The 14,417-nt window shown below is 42.7% G+C and overlaps 2 protein-coding genes across 2 annotated transcripts; one reads left to right on the forward strand and one right to left on the reverse strand.

Annotated features, from left to right (window-relative positions):
- Positions 1-286: 286 nt before the first annotated feature.
- pnx (posterior neuron-specific homeobox) lies at positions 287-995 on the reverse strand. Its single transcript, XM_069673928.1, has 2 exons — positions 875-995; positions 287-759 (listed from the first exon to the last, which is right to left on the reverse strand). The coding sequence occupies exons 1-2, from the start codon at positions 993-995 to the stop codon at positions 287-289; spliced, it is 594 nt and encodes a 197-aa protein (XP_069530029.1).
- Positions 996-4,637: 3,642 nt separating this feature from the next.
- ash2l (ash2 like, histone lysine methyltransferase complex subunit) lies at positions 4,638-14,004 on the forward strand. The gene is made up of 17 exons (XM_069673344.1): positions 4,638-4,696; positions 5,453-5,519; positions 5,714-5,859; positions 5,961-6,049; positions 6,162-6,256; positions 6,783-6,878; positions 7,078-7,173; positions 7,291-7,366; positions 7,501-7,518; positions 9,561-9,660; positions 9,865-10,082; positions 10,167-10,334; positions 11,360-11,553; positions 11,639-11,731; positions 11,836-11,934; positions 12,012-12,071; positions 12,166-14,004. The coding sequence occupies exons 1-17, from the start codon at positions 4,638-4,640 to the stop codon at positions 12,271-12,273; spliced, it is 1,782 nt and encodes a 593-aa protein (XP_069529445.1). The 3' UTR covers positions 12,274-14,004.
- Positions 14,005-14,417: the final 413 nt, after the last annotated feature.

Genomic DNA, 14,417 nt, shown 5'->3' on the forward strand with positions numbered 1-14,417 from the left:
AACACTATTCTTCTTTAATGTTCTCCTGCTTCACTGTGTGAGGGTCAAACACACTTCCTGTTTCCTTGGCAGGTTTCAAGTTAAGTCAATATATTAAAGGAACAAACAAGAACAACTGTTATAAAACTGTGTATCAAAATAAGTTATATCATAATTACATTAAAAATATTTAACATCTTAATTTGTTGGCACTCCAGCAGCTCTCCTGAAGAGTAACAACAGTGCCATGTGTGTCCTCCTGTAGATGCGCGTGTTGGTCCTTTATGCGCGCAGTCAGATTTACGCATCATGCGTAATAACGCTGATAGGGCAGCAGCGGCAGTGGTGCAAACATGTGGAGCGGAGCGCGCTGCTGGTGGAACAGAGGACTGAAGGTCAGAGAGGAGCAGACAGCAGGAGGAGAGGAGAACGATGTGAAGCAGTGTTCCTCCTCGGCCTCCGTCTCGTGCTGACGCTCCTTCTTCCACTTTGTGCGCCTGTTCTGAAACCAGATCTTCACCTGCGTCTCTGAGAGGCGCAGCGCGGAGGCGATGCCGTGCCGCTCCTGCACCGACAGGTAGTGACACCTGTGGAAGCTGCTCTCCAAAACCTGCAGCTGCTGCAGCGTGAAGGCGGTGCGGATCCGCCGGCGTTTTGTCTTACACCTCTGAGGCTTCCCCGGACACAGAGCCTCCTCCTCCTCCTCCTCCTCCGGGCTGCTGAGCCCACCTGCCGGAGGATGCTGCTGCGCTCTGGGTTCATCTCTGGGAGGAAAAGCGCCTAAAAGGGAAAAGAAAAACATGAATTAAACAACAGTTTAAGTCAGAATGAGGCCGTGCAAGTGATCTTTTCTTCCCACCAACAGTCTGACGCCTTTAAAGAGTTTGATTCTCACCCGTTGTCTCTGCATCCTCCGCACAGATTCTCCTTCTTGTAAACTTCGCTGGATCTAAAATATCCTCCACAGAGAAAGGCGTCCTGTGGCTGAGCGGGAGTTTGGCTGTTCCGGGCTGCATGTCAGCTGTGTGAGGGTCAGGACGTGTGTCTGTGTCTGCGCTCCTGCGGGGTTTATATACTCGGCCTCTGCACACGCTGTCATTTACATTCATTTAAAAAGTTACACAAATGAATCCGCAGGAACAATCAGCCCCTGTGTGTCTGCTGTGCGCTCGCGCAGACACGCTCCGGCCCCGTGGGACCCCCGCGTGGACACTTCAAAATGTAAATGCGCGCGCTCAGCTGGGGGGGCACCGAGCCGGTTATTTATTGCCGGGCATCTGGTTAAAATGTGCCCCCTTTCTTTGCCTCCGTGTTCCTCTTTGTGCTGCTTCTTGTCATTATTTGCAAATGTGGGATTTTACGCTGGTAGGACACGTGAACGCCGCTTGTGATGCTAATTTATGGACTCATCAAAGGGAAAGTTTGCGCTTTTCTCTCCCTTGTGTCCCAGTTTCCAAAGTGCCATTTGTCCTGTATGAGTGCAGCAGAGCTCCCACAAAGCACTGCGGTTTAATTAGAAGCCACTAACAAGTTTATGAGTGGCCATCACTGAAGAGGACTCATGAAGGCTGGTTTGAGGTTGTATAGGAAACCAAGATGATATGTATGATTGTAGCATTAAAGCGCGATGTAGAACTGATTATGATACATTAAACAAAAACTAATATTTCCTCTTTTTTTGTTGCAGATCATTTAAACAGGCCGACTTGACTTTTGGGCTGTATGAAGATAAACGCCAGTGATGGTCAGCCAATAGTTCCTGTAGTCTAAACATGTGAATTCAGTGAAGAGCTGGAAGCAGCTGAGACAGAACATGATCGATTCTGTCAAACTGAGAGGAGTAAGATCCACTTTTAAACTACTGAAGGAAAAACATAGGTTATTGGATTATTATTGATTATTGAAGCGTTTTTGTTTTAACAGTCATCCTGGAGTTAAGAGCGTACATGTCTGTCCTCTCTCAGCCTTTATTGAAACAAAAGTACCAAAACTTTAATGTAAAAATACTTTAAAGCCCTGAAAACAAAATCCTACTGAAGTAAAATAAGTATTTTGTGAAAAATATACCAAAGTATCACCGTAGAAATCCTCATTCTACAGAAGAATCGCTTCTATTTTTTAAAAATTGTATTAAACCAGAAATCATTGACATATTTTACAAGATTTTAGCTAACTGACCGAGCGTTCTTGGTGCTCTGCAGCTAAATGTTGCAGATTGATTGACAGGTGGATGTCATGATATTATTGGTTGAAATTGGTTGGTAATAGCTTACGTAAGCACAAGTGATATTTTGTTTTACAGGAAGAAAAAAGTGAAATGGATTTTTCAAAGCATCCACAACCTGATGCATCCTCGGCAAACGCCCTCAGTCTCCCTCAGACCCAAATCCTCCTCCTGCAGGAGCAGCGTACCTGAAACACCTCTTAAAGACGCACTTTGGGGACAGACAGCAAACTGAGTCTTGTGAATGGGTCACAGAGCGAAGACCGAAGCTTTTCAGAGGGGTAAAATCCCATGAGTAAGAAGGAAGCAAGTCAAGATGATGATTTAGTCAACAGGTGGATAATGCAGGCCGGCCAGCTGGAGCATGCTGGGACTGATATTTGATTCTGTCTGATCCCATGCATCAGTGTCAGAGCAGCATGAACTGTAGGTTGTGGAGCTGCAGGTAGTTTTATATTTTATGCTTCATTTAATTTATCAAGTAACTTCTAATTTCTGTTTTTAAATAACTGTAGAATAAAAAATGGAATAAAGCGCCCTGCCTCTCACCGGGTGTTCATGTGTAATTGGCTCAACTCTTTCATTTAATCTGCCTCCAATGGCTCCATTAACGTCACAATCCCCGTAACAGTCCGACCTTTAAATCCACATTATCACTTATAGCTTCCTAATACACGCTGTAAGCATTCCTCACAGGGTAAAGGAGGTCCGGGGGGGTTGGTTCAGGTCGGGGGGTAAATGATCCTGTGGAGGTTCCTCTTGCAGGAGGCAGCTGCCGGCGTACAGACTCCTACAGAGCGGCTGGTATTGAGCGCAGCAGAGAGGCCGGCCCATCAGGACAATTAGCAGATGTCACCAGTAGGTTTGACCCTCTGTGACCCCGGCCTTTGTTCAGAGGGACGGGGGGGAAATGGAGAGACTGAGGAGGGGGGGACTTAGAGGTGATGAAGAACTGATGAAGACAGAAAATTGATGTTAGAGAGGACAACATTTATAGAGTTACATCCACAATGCAAAACAAGAGAGTTCAGATGGACAAGATCCAGTTTAGTTTTTCACTGTCACACTGGAAAAAACCTTCAGAACCGCAAAGAAGGCATAAAGTACAAAGATGTTAATGTCTCAGAGGACAATAGAGACAGAATCTGCAAAAAAAGTTACATAAGGTCAGAAAGAAAGATCTCATTCCTTCTCCTCTTCATAACGTCCAGACACGATCCCAACATCACAGATGTGTCTCTGCAGGAGGAAAGAGGAGGAGAAAACACGACTATTATCCTCCTTACAATAGCTTACAGGCATTTATTGCGACACCCAGGGGTGCTCTTAGCATTCCCCTGCTCTTTGTGAGACGTCTGCTGGCACACTTTGCCTTTGTGCTCGACGAGTCTTTCCTGGAGCTGAACGGCCCCCACAAACTTTAAAACGGTGTTTGACTTTCAGAACGTACGAGGGGTGGTCTCTTGTCATCACAAAGTGTTTTATTTACCTCTCCACGCTGTAAACGCTGAATGGAAATGTTGAAACGTAAAGAAGACATTTGCACATGTAAAAACCTGATCAGCTGCTGGAGGTAAATGTCAGGAATCAGGATCTCACTGGAGATGAATCCAGCCACTGGATGCAGAAATGCTTTGTGCGTGTCTAAAAATGGTAACTTTTTCAAGGTGATTTGGTGTAGGAGACTGGAATTCGCTCTCACACTCATCTTTGGAAACCGAACAGCAGCAGGGTTTTTCTTCTTTTTGCTCATATTTGGACTCTTCTAGGTCAATTTTCAGCCAGAACCTCGGCTGCTCTTTCTGGCTGACTCTGAAGCTGCAGAAATTCAACCACATATCCACTATACATCCAGCGAGGAAACTACAAGTGTGGATTGGCCTACAAATCCACATCACCCAACTTCCACAAACAAACCCTGGCTTCCACTGACACGCATAAACACTATAATCTTCTCTAACCAAAGCACAAGCCTCATCTCCAATTCATTTTTATCAATCTACACTCCACAGCAAGCAATGTTTCCACCAGAGTAAATGTATATCTAAAATATAACATGTTGTAAAATAAGAGTAAAAAATCCAATAATATTGCAATATAAAATCCCTTTAACACTTTGCTTTACTTTTAAATGAAGGTAAAGCAAGCTTCAAAGCATCCATAATTGACCAAAATGTAGTGTAGATTAAAGTAAAATGTGTAACTAAAGCAAATAAGAGTGAAAAACGGGCATAAATAAGAAGAAAGCCCCCATGTAAGTTACCCACTGAAGTGAAAACAAGATAAGAGCCGCCCATTCTTTCCCATATGATAAATAAATGCAGTTCACCTCTTAAACCTGTGGTGTCGCTGCTCATCTGAACCTGGGCAGCAAACCGGAAGTCGATGCTCCGACCGAATCTCGCGATATTCTTTGTTTTCATTGATTTGAAACATGGCGTCTGAAGGAGAGGCGGGCAGTGCTGCTACCACCGAACCGGAGGCTGGAGAGGGGTATGTCTCCATCATGGCAGATTATTTTCATTGTCTGAAATGTGGAAGAAGAAAATCTGTTTGTCGGTGAAATTATAAAGTATATATACGCTCTTATTTAGCTATAAATATTGTTCTGTTAGCACCCTGGCTAGCTAGCGTTAGCGCTTCACAAACACTAGTGAAACAGACGTTATAGCTTAGCTGCTCTTTGTAAAGGATAAACATCCCTACATCAAAATATCTGATAGTTTAATGTTACCCTGTCTACCGGGAAACTTAAAGTATATAATTATATAAAGCACTATTTAAAACATTTAAAGTTGTGATATTTGCCTAATAATCACAAATGTAAAGCCCTTTACGACAGCCTATGTTTTAATATATAACAACTTCAGCAACACAAGGTATTTTTGACATGTAGAAATAGTAACGGAAAGGCCGATGAACACATACGAGTTAAAATTTCACATCTGGAAACGTGTCACTATTATACGTTTATTATGTAGTTGTACACAAGCAAATCCAACATATAATTGCTAATTTTTTGAACGGAGTTTGGTTTAGAAAGGATTCTAACAGAGCGCCACTTTGGGGTAAATAAGAATAATTCCCCTCAGGCAGACAAATCAACGTACTTGAATGTTGCATTGCTCCTTTTTGACTGTTAAAAACATGTTAAGGTGTCATTCTTTTTTTCTGGTTACATGACCATACCACCTTTAGGTAGCTGTGTAAATAATATTTCATCCGATTTTTCTTTCTGTTTAATTTCAGAGATGCTACATTTGGGGAACTACCCACAAGCATGGACACAGAATCATCAAATGGGAAAGAGGGAATGGTAAACCTGTTATATATTATTATTAATATAATTGTTATGTTATTGTAACTTTGTCTGTTTTCTTTTAGCTGGAACTGACTGTATGTATTTTTGTAGAATGTATTGTTGTATTGTGTTTTTTTGCATGCATGCAGCACCTGCCTTTTAACTACAATGCACAAGCTGTTCTTATAAGCCGATTTTGTTTCTGATAGGAAACAGCTGGCGAAGGCTCCGAGGCTGCTGATGCTCTGACTGGATCTGGGGATGAGGAGAGCGGGAGGCAGCTGGGAGAGGTGGAGCTGCAGTGTGCTCTGTGTATGAAGTGGTTCACTGCAGACACATTTGGCATCGACACTGCGTATGTATAATAAGTTGTATGACAGTCAGTTAAACATCAGCAATATTACAGTGTATAGTACAGATAGATTTCATGATGCATCTTTTATCTCTTCTCTACAGGACCTGCCTCCCCTTCATGACTAATTATGTGTTTCACTGCAACGTGTGCCATCACAGCGGCAACACCTACTTCCTCAGGAAACAAGCAAGTAGGTGTCCTTTGTCTCTACATAAAAATGTGTTTTTTTAACTTTTGTTTTAGTGCACTCAACTTAAGTAATTTCCGTCTTTTACAAACCAATTCAACTTCTTGTGCTTTAGACCTGAAGGAGATGTGTCTCACAGCCCTGGCAAACCTGACATGGCGCTCCAGAACACAAGATGAGCACCCAAAGACGATGTTCTCCAAAGACAAGGTACGCATTTAATGCTTTCAGAAAGTTTAGAATGTGCTGATGTTTACCTCTAACAGCTAATTGGTTTTTCACACGACTTTCAGTGAAGATAATCTAAATATAAAGAGGCCGGATTTGTACATGCTGCTTTCTGTTTACGTATAAAGATTGTTAAATCATAAAGAGGAGATGGGATATTTACAATTATAAACTTACTGAAGTGATCTACCTACAGGAAATAAATTTAAAATCATAGTACATGTTGTATTCAGAGAATAAGGAAGATAAATGAATGAAATAGACTCACCTGGATGTAAGTGTATTGCCTACTTGGTTAAATAATATTCCATTGAAGCTGTTTTGAAGTTTGATCTTATATTAATCAGATCGGTGCACTTTATATTTTGTGTTATCACACACCACAATTAAATAAAAACAGTTTGATTACTCTTTGCTTCCTGAGAAACCAACAAGTGGAATTATGTGACTATTAACGAAAGTTATTAAAGTTATAAAAATGTTTGCCTTCTGTTCTTTCTCTCTACAGGACATCATACCGTTTATTGACAAGTACTGGGAGTGCATGACAACTCGTCAGAGGCCGGGGAAGCTCACCTGGCCCAACAACATAGTGAAGACAATGGTAATGTTACGGGAAACGGCCACTGCACAGACTCCATTGACAAAAACTTTTTACCTTTTACCTCTAAATATGTACAAAGTTTTGGAGTTGCTCCAGTAGTTTGCTTCAAATAGCAGCTTTGAAACAGGCTTTAAAAACTACATCATTGCTTTTACTTTGTAGTTATTGTTATTTAATAGTGCAGTTGTTTATTTTCCAGAGCAAAGAGCGAGACGTCTTCCTGGTGAAGGAGCACCCGGACCCCGGCAGTAAAGACCCAGAGGAGGAGTACCCCAAGTTCGGCCTGTTGGATCAGGTATTCACCCTCCAGCTGTTGGACAGTTTGTGGCACACAGACGGGCTCCAGCTGCACAAACTGAAGCATATTTTTCTACGTGTTAAGTGAAATATATTTGTTGTTACTCTCCTGTAGGACCTGGGAAACATTGGACCCTCTTATGACACACAGAAACAGACCACGGCTGCTCCCACTGCTGGAGGCCTGAACGGTAAGAATAACTAAAGTACTAATTGAAACGAGTCATATCCTGTTTGAACAAAGGCCAAAGGGAGGACCGCACACTTCCTTAAACAGTTACTGAGCGTGTCAGATGCGATGACCGTTTTGTGCATTGTGTTCCAGGTGGATCTTCTTTCTCAGGTGAATATTTGTGTTTTGGCGTCTGCAGCTGATCCTCGTGTTTTTGTGTCTTGTGACCCTCTGGATAGAAGTTGACCCCAAACTCAAACAAAATTGATCCTGAATAAGCATTTTGTGGGCAACTTCATCCACGTCCAGCTGTGACCCCCCTGTCTGCTCTCTGCATCTGTTTGGTGCCCTCCCCCCTCCCCCCCCGTAAAGCTTTGCCCCTTTGATTGGTGGACATATCTCCCTCGTCTCTGCTGCTTGCTGCTGATGAACTTTAAAGTCCCTAAAATCTGCTGAAATGACTTTCTGCCCTTCATACTAACACATGTGAGAGCAGAGAGACATTTTTGATTTGTCAGTGGCTTTCAACCGCTGCTAATGAGCCTCGTTGTCTCCGTTTCTCCTCCTACATGAACGATCTTTGGGTCGGACCAGCAGCTGTATACTGCTGCTAAAACTTCACAGTGTTGCTGTTGTAATTGTTGCGGATGATGGTGTTTTTAAAGATTATAATAAACAATAATTTTAGAGAAATAGTAGATACAAGCAATAAAGCAATAAAAGTAATAAGGTAAGTAAGCTAATAACAGCAACAACAATAATGTCAATGATAATAATAATAAGAAGAAATAATAAAAATAACTATGATAGAAATAAATAAATGCATCCTACATGTGTGTAACATTATGAATGAATTGAATGAATATCGCACCGTATGAAAATACGGAAAATAATTGCACCGAATAATATCCATATATTCATGCATACACATACTTTTACATATATATATATTTTTACATATAACTTAATAACTTTATTTATAAAGCTCCTTTTTACAACAGGGTTTATAAAGAGTCTGACAAAGCTAAAGCAGGAAACTCGGAAGGCAATGTGACAACAAAAAGCTAAACAGTAAGGCCAGGCACATTTATTTATAGAGCACCAATCAGACGTAAAGCAATTCAAAGTGCTTTAAGTAAGGCCAACAAAGCATGTAAGACTAAATGAAACAGTTAGTCGGATACTTTTAAACCTCGTCCTTTTTTCTTCTTTTAATTTTTTGGGGTCTAAATGTTGAAGCAGCTGTGAAGTGTTCTCTCAGTCTTTATTAAAATAACAGATATAAGGACTTTATGTCTGACTTTGCTGTTGTGCAGCCAGTTCTTTGCTTTGTTACTTCTGAGGTATTATTGATGAGACCTATTTTTTAACGTTTTCTTTTCTCAGCACCGACATCCCCGAGTTAAAAGCAGCTGGGAAGCTGTGCAAAAACGTGAATTTAAAAAATTGCATACATAAAATTCTTTAATATTTAGTCCTTGAACTCCTTTTAATTGAAAACATATCAAAGCATTATTAAATAGTCACATTAACGTCTTACGCAACGTCCCAACTTCTTTGGAGCCAGTGCTGAACTCGCTTCATAAACACACAATGTGTCTTTTTGCATCTACGAAGGAGAATTTGCTCCGTAAATTTGGTCAGCTCCCTTTCACTTTTAAATAAGTGTGTGTGTGTGTGTGTGTGTGTGTGTGTGTGTGTGTGTGTGTGTGTGTGTGTGTGTGTGTGTGTGTGTGTGTGTGTGTGTGTGTGTGTGTGTGTGTGTGTGTGTGTGTGTGTGTGTGTGTGTGTGTGTGTCACAGAGGCTGATAGTGTCTGAAAAATGCCATGCCGACTAATTCCTGCTTTTTTTGTGCCTGCTGTTTCCCTGTGTACACCCAGCGCTTAATAACCTGCTTTCACTGTGTGTCAGTCTGTGTGTGTTTGAGCTCAGTGGCTCTGTTGATGGGACAAGATGTAGTAAAAGACATTAAAGTGTGTGTGAGACTCCTTAGAAGAACCTCTTTGTGTAGTCCATACGATTCAACAGGGCAACAAACTCCAGCCCCCAAACTGACCCTGAAGGTGAGGCTGCATTTAGACTTTTAGCTACGTAGGTGTACCTTAAAAACATGCAGCTGAGTGTATATTGTCTTTGCCCCTGCCTGCCGGTCCGTGTTGGCGTGTATTTCTTTATTTTTTCTAGGAGAGTAATTTATGTTTTGTTTTTGAAGGTGCTCTGGCCCCCGGACCAGGCAAAGGAAGAGGGGCCAAACGTAAACAGCAGCAGCAACAGGAGGGCGCTGCAGCTGGAGCAACCAAGAGAACCAGAAGGTATGAGAACAGGGACACACACACACACACACACACACACACACACACACACAGATACACACACAGACACATTCTTCCCATGTTAAAGGGACGTTTGAGATTGTAGACGCTTTAAGATTGTAGAGCCTCCTGAGGCATATTTGTGACAGAGAGCTAAGAATTGACATGACTTGAAAACCACCTTCTCTTCCTCCCTAATCGCAGTGACCCCCTGTTCTCGGCCCAGCGCCTGCCTCCTCACGGTTACCCACTGGAGCACCCCTTCAACAAAGACGGGTACCGTTACATCCTGGCAGAACCAGACCCACACGCTCCAGACCCCGAGAAGCTGGAACTGGACTGCTGGGCCGGCAAACCCATCCCTGGTGATCTGTACAGGGCCTGCCTGTATGAGAGGGTGCTGCTCGCCCTGCATGACAGAGGTACCAACAAGCCAGAGCACGTTTCACGGCAAATCTCTTTAACCTTGAAGAAGAAGGTCACTTAATAATGAAATGATGTTGCAGCGCCTCAGCTGAAGATCTCTGACGACCGTCTGACTGTGACCGGGGAGAAGGGCTACTCCATGGTGCGAGCGTCCCACGGTGTGAGGAAGGGCTCCTGGTACTTCGAGGTTTCTGTTGAGGAAATGCCGGCAGAGACGGCAGCCCGACTGGGCTGGTCCCAACCGCTCGGTCAGTAGTGCTTCATTCTCACACAAAACTCTTTACACCTAATAACAGTGGTAAAAAAAAGTATTCAGATTCTTTGCTCGGGCTGCAGCGTGGTGCGGTGGTTAGCGCTGTCGCCTCACGGACATAGTTCAGACGTAGTGGGCCTTTCTGTGTGCAGTCTGCATGTTCTCCCCGTGCATGCCTGGGTTCCCTCCTGGTCCTCCGGCTTCCTCTCACAGTCCAAAGACATGCTCGTTAGGTTCATCAGTGACTCTGTATTGCCTGTATGTGTGAATGTGAGCGTGAAAGGTTGTCTGTCTGTATAGCCTCTCTCCCACTGGTCAAAAAACCTGCTTACACCCGGCTTTTTTGCTCAGTGGGAAAGGTTACAATCAGCATTCAGACCCGGGTCACATGACTCTGCAGTAGACCCGGGTAATTATCGCCTCGGCTCCGATTGGCATTGATGGGAACACAAAACCTGTGTCGTCACGCTAATCTCCGCCCCCTTCCCGGCGTGATGCTATGCTCCGTCTGTAACTTCTGCGACTCCTCGTCATCTCGGCTACAAACTCCGCCCGTCTCCGTCCGAGCAGCGCTCGGACATCGTTCCAAATTTGTCACTGCAGAGTTTGATAAACAGACTGAATGAGTAACAGATACAATAAAGACCTAACCACCGTAACAGCTTCACTGGTTACTAACCCTGTCTCCGGTGCGTTTGTGACGCAGCAGAAAAGAGACCGACAGGAGGATACTTCACTGACAATGGGAAAAGAGACAATCCACATCTATAACTAATCTATAAAATTATCAAAAGAAATATATCGTACTTTTTGTGCCCAGGACTTTTCTTTTTCTTTTGCTGAGGTATGAAAAGAGTTATTGTTTGAAGTTCAAAGTTCAAAGAGAGACTGCTCTATGCAGTTTACGGTCTGCCCTACGGAGATGCTACCTGAACATTAGACTCTTTTTATTTATTCTTCAACACAAAAAGGGATTGTTAAATAATGTTTATTTAATTCTTGTTGTGTTTTATCTTTCAGGCAACCTCCAGGCCCCTCTGGGCTACGACAAGTTCAGCTACTCGTGGCGCAGCAAGAAGGGAACACGGTTCCACCAGTCGATAGGAAAACATTACTCCTCAGGCTACGGTCAGGGAGACACGCTGGGCTTCTTCATCGAGCTGCCCGACGCCACAGAGACCGCCAAGGCTCTGCCTGATACGTACAAGGACAAGGTAACACCTGGGATAGAAGCAGAACTACGCTGACTGATCAGGTGGTGTTATTCTGACACCTTTCTTGTGTCTGTCCTCCTTCCAGGCACTTATTAAGTTCAAGAGTTACCTGTACTTTGAGGAAAAGGACTACGTGGACAAAGCTGAGAAGAGCCTGAAGTCGATGAAGCCCAGCAGGGTCAGAAACTAGCTGTGAACTCGTTGATCTTTTATTAAGAGTCTAAATGGGACGATTCTGCAAAGGAAAGGTTAATTTTAAATCAATTAAAATCCTGTTTTCAGATGATCTTCTTTAAAAACGGAGTGAGTCAAGGCGTCGCCTACGAGAACCTGTTTGAAGGCCTTTACTTCCCCGCCATCTCACTCTACAAGAGCTGCACGGTCAGTACGCCTGGGGATATTCAGTTTACTTTCTTTTTGTGTAAGTCTGCTGAACTTTAACCTCTCTCTCTCTTCAGGTGTCAGTCAATTTTGGGCCTCATTTCAAACACCCTCCAAAAGACCTGAAGTACCAGCCGGTGAGCGCTTCACGCCCTCTCCCTGATGACCTCACAAACCGCTCACAAAGCTGCTGTTTGATTGATCTTGTGTGGTTGTTTTCTTCCCTCTCAGATGAGCGACATGGGCTGGGGAGCTGTGATCGAGCACACGCTGGCTGACATGCTGTACCACGTGGAGACGGACGTGGACGGACGACGCAGCCCTCCGTGGGAAGGATGAACGCAGCTTTGATCTCAGTACGCTCTCACCCACTCCCAGTCAGAACATGGTTCCAGAACCAGACAGTAAAATAAAAGCACCACATGCTGCAGTCAACTTAAAGAAGCTGTGCCTGATTTTACCTCTTGCATTATTAGTTCTGCAAGACAGGAAGTTAAAGGGTAATTCTGGTGTTTTAAAACTGGGCCCTATTGTTACATATTTTAGGGTCTAAATGGTTAAAAGTTTTGGGATTTGCTCGAGTAGACGCTGCAGCAGACGACGCAAGACGAGCTGCAACATTATCCTTGGGTCCAATCAGAGTATGCCTACTGAGGATCTCTACAGGGATAAACCCTTTTATTAGAGAGCAAGATGATTTTTTTTAACCAGAAACAGCCGTTATATCGCTCTCTTCAACGGCACCAGACTCAATTGACAAAAACGGTAATTTAATCTTTAAGAACACAGGAGTGTCCGGGCTCCTGCTGCCTCCTGGTTGTTTGTCTGTTTGTGTTATTATGGGACAAAGATATACAGATATAGTTAGATAGTTGTACAGATATAACAAAATATAAGTGCAACACACAATAACTAAAAAACACTAACTTGTTATGGTATCGTTAGACAAGAAACTCCCTGTGTTCTGTGAGGTAAAATGACTGTTTTTGTGAATGGAGTCTGGTGTGTTTGCAGAGAGCAATGTAACGTCTGTTTCTGGTCAAAACAAATCTTCTTCCTCTTAAAGAAAAAGGTAAAAGTAAGATCCTTTTTTGACACCAGAAACAGCCGTTACGACGCTCTCTTCAAAGCCACCAGACTCCATTGACAAAAACATTAATTTTACCTCACAGAACACAGGAGTGTCCGGTCTACTGCTGCCTTGATGAGTTAGTTTGTTTTTCTGTCACTTTAGTGTTTAAATGTTGTGTTCGTCTGATACAACATGATGTTTTTGTCACACACAATAGCTCAAAATGACAACAACAGAGGCAGCTGTAGATCAGCAACGTCTGTGTTCTGAGGGGTAAAATACCCGTTTTTGTCAATGGAGTCTGGTGGCTTCAAAGAGAGAGATGTAACGTCTGTTTGTGGTTAAAAAAAATCATCTTCCTCTGTAACAAAGGGTCTATCTCTGTAGGGATCCTTTCTGTAATGTTGTCACACACTTAGAATAACAATCACAAGAACTTTTGGTGGACGCACTTCGATCAATTCGTTGTGTTTTCCCTACAAGATTTCTTTGCAGCCATTCCAACTTGTTTTGTGTCTCACTGAAGCGATCTACTGAATTAATTCCAAAACTTGTTGTACCTTTAGTCATTTAGACCCCAAAATATGTAAAAATAAAAAAATAAAAAAATAAGGGCCAGGTTTTAAAATAGCTGAATTTTAATCATAATAAACAATGACACCAGACTGATGATAGACGGCTGCATATCGGCATGTGCTCGCGTTTCCACCAGTTCACTTTCCACAGTGAACTGTTGACAAATAAATCAACATATTTTTGGTGCTCTGCTTTGAAATATGTATATTTTGAAGTTCTGCTGCAGAGATCTCACTGATGTTCTGCACGCTGTTGCAGCCAAACAGACCTTCATTGAACATTTCACACAGTCGTTGTGTAGACGAGCGTTAACCTGAAGTCTTTACTGTATTCAGTCTTTTTGCTTATTATATTTGTTTTACATTGTGTGTCTGTTATTTGCAGTTTTATACTCTGGGTTAAATAAAAAAATGCTACATGAATACAGGTGATCTCATTGATGAAATCCAGAGTTCAAACAAAGAATGACACATTTGACTTTGAACTCATGGTGCCCGCCCTTTTTTTACTGTGTGCACCCTTTAAAATGTCGATAGGAAGCAACTTACATTCATTGAAATCGATTTATCAGCTGTTTCCTGTTGATGATTAATTGATTAGTCAATGAAATGTGGAAAAAGGGGGCCTATAGTGACCTCTCAAAACCCAACGACTCAAATGTACCCTCTCTGTCGCCCCCTGCTGACTGGCTGCAGTATAGCTCATAAAGCCCGCCTCCTCCATGTTAACAGATGGGACATGAGTCAAACTATAAAATCAAAATACACGTCAAATACATTTTTCTCCAACATGGTTTCTGTCATTATAGTTAGTTCTTATCATGCTGATTTATGTC

The sequence above is a fragment of the Semicossyphus pulcher genome, unplaced genomic scaffold, assembly GCF_022749685.1.
Source record: "Semicossyphus pulcher isolate SPU_LCO1_2020_fin unplaced genomic scaffold, fSemPul1.0.p SCAF_22, whole genome shotgun sequence".
Lineage (NCBI taxonomy): Eukaryota > Metazoa > Chordata > Actinopteri > Labriformes > Labridae > Semicossyphus > Semicossyphus pulcher.

Coding starts and splice junctions, on each gene's coding strand:
- pnx (XM_069673928.1), bottom strand. CDS start 995: ATGCAGCCCGGAACAGCCAAACTCCCGCTCAGCCACAGGACGCCTTTC. Junction 760..874: donor GGAGGATGCAGAGACAACGG/GTGAGAATCAAA, acceptor TTTCCCTTTTAG/GCGCTTTTCCTCCCAGAGAT.
- ash2l (XM_069673344.1), top strand. CDS start 4,638: ATGGCGTCTGAAGGAGAGGCGGGCAGTGCTGCTACCACCGAACCGGAG. Junction 5,520..5,713: donor CAAATGGGAAAGAGGGAATG/GTAAACCTGTTA, acceptor TGTTTCTGATAG/GAAACAGCTGGCGAAGGCTC. Junction 6,257..6,782: donor CGATGTTCTCCAAAGACAAG/GTACGCATTTAA, acceptor TTCTCTCTACAG/GACATCATACCGTTTATTGA.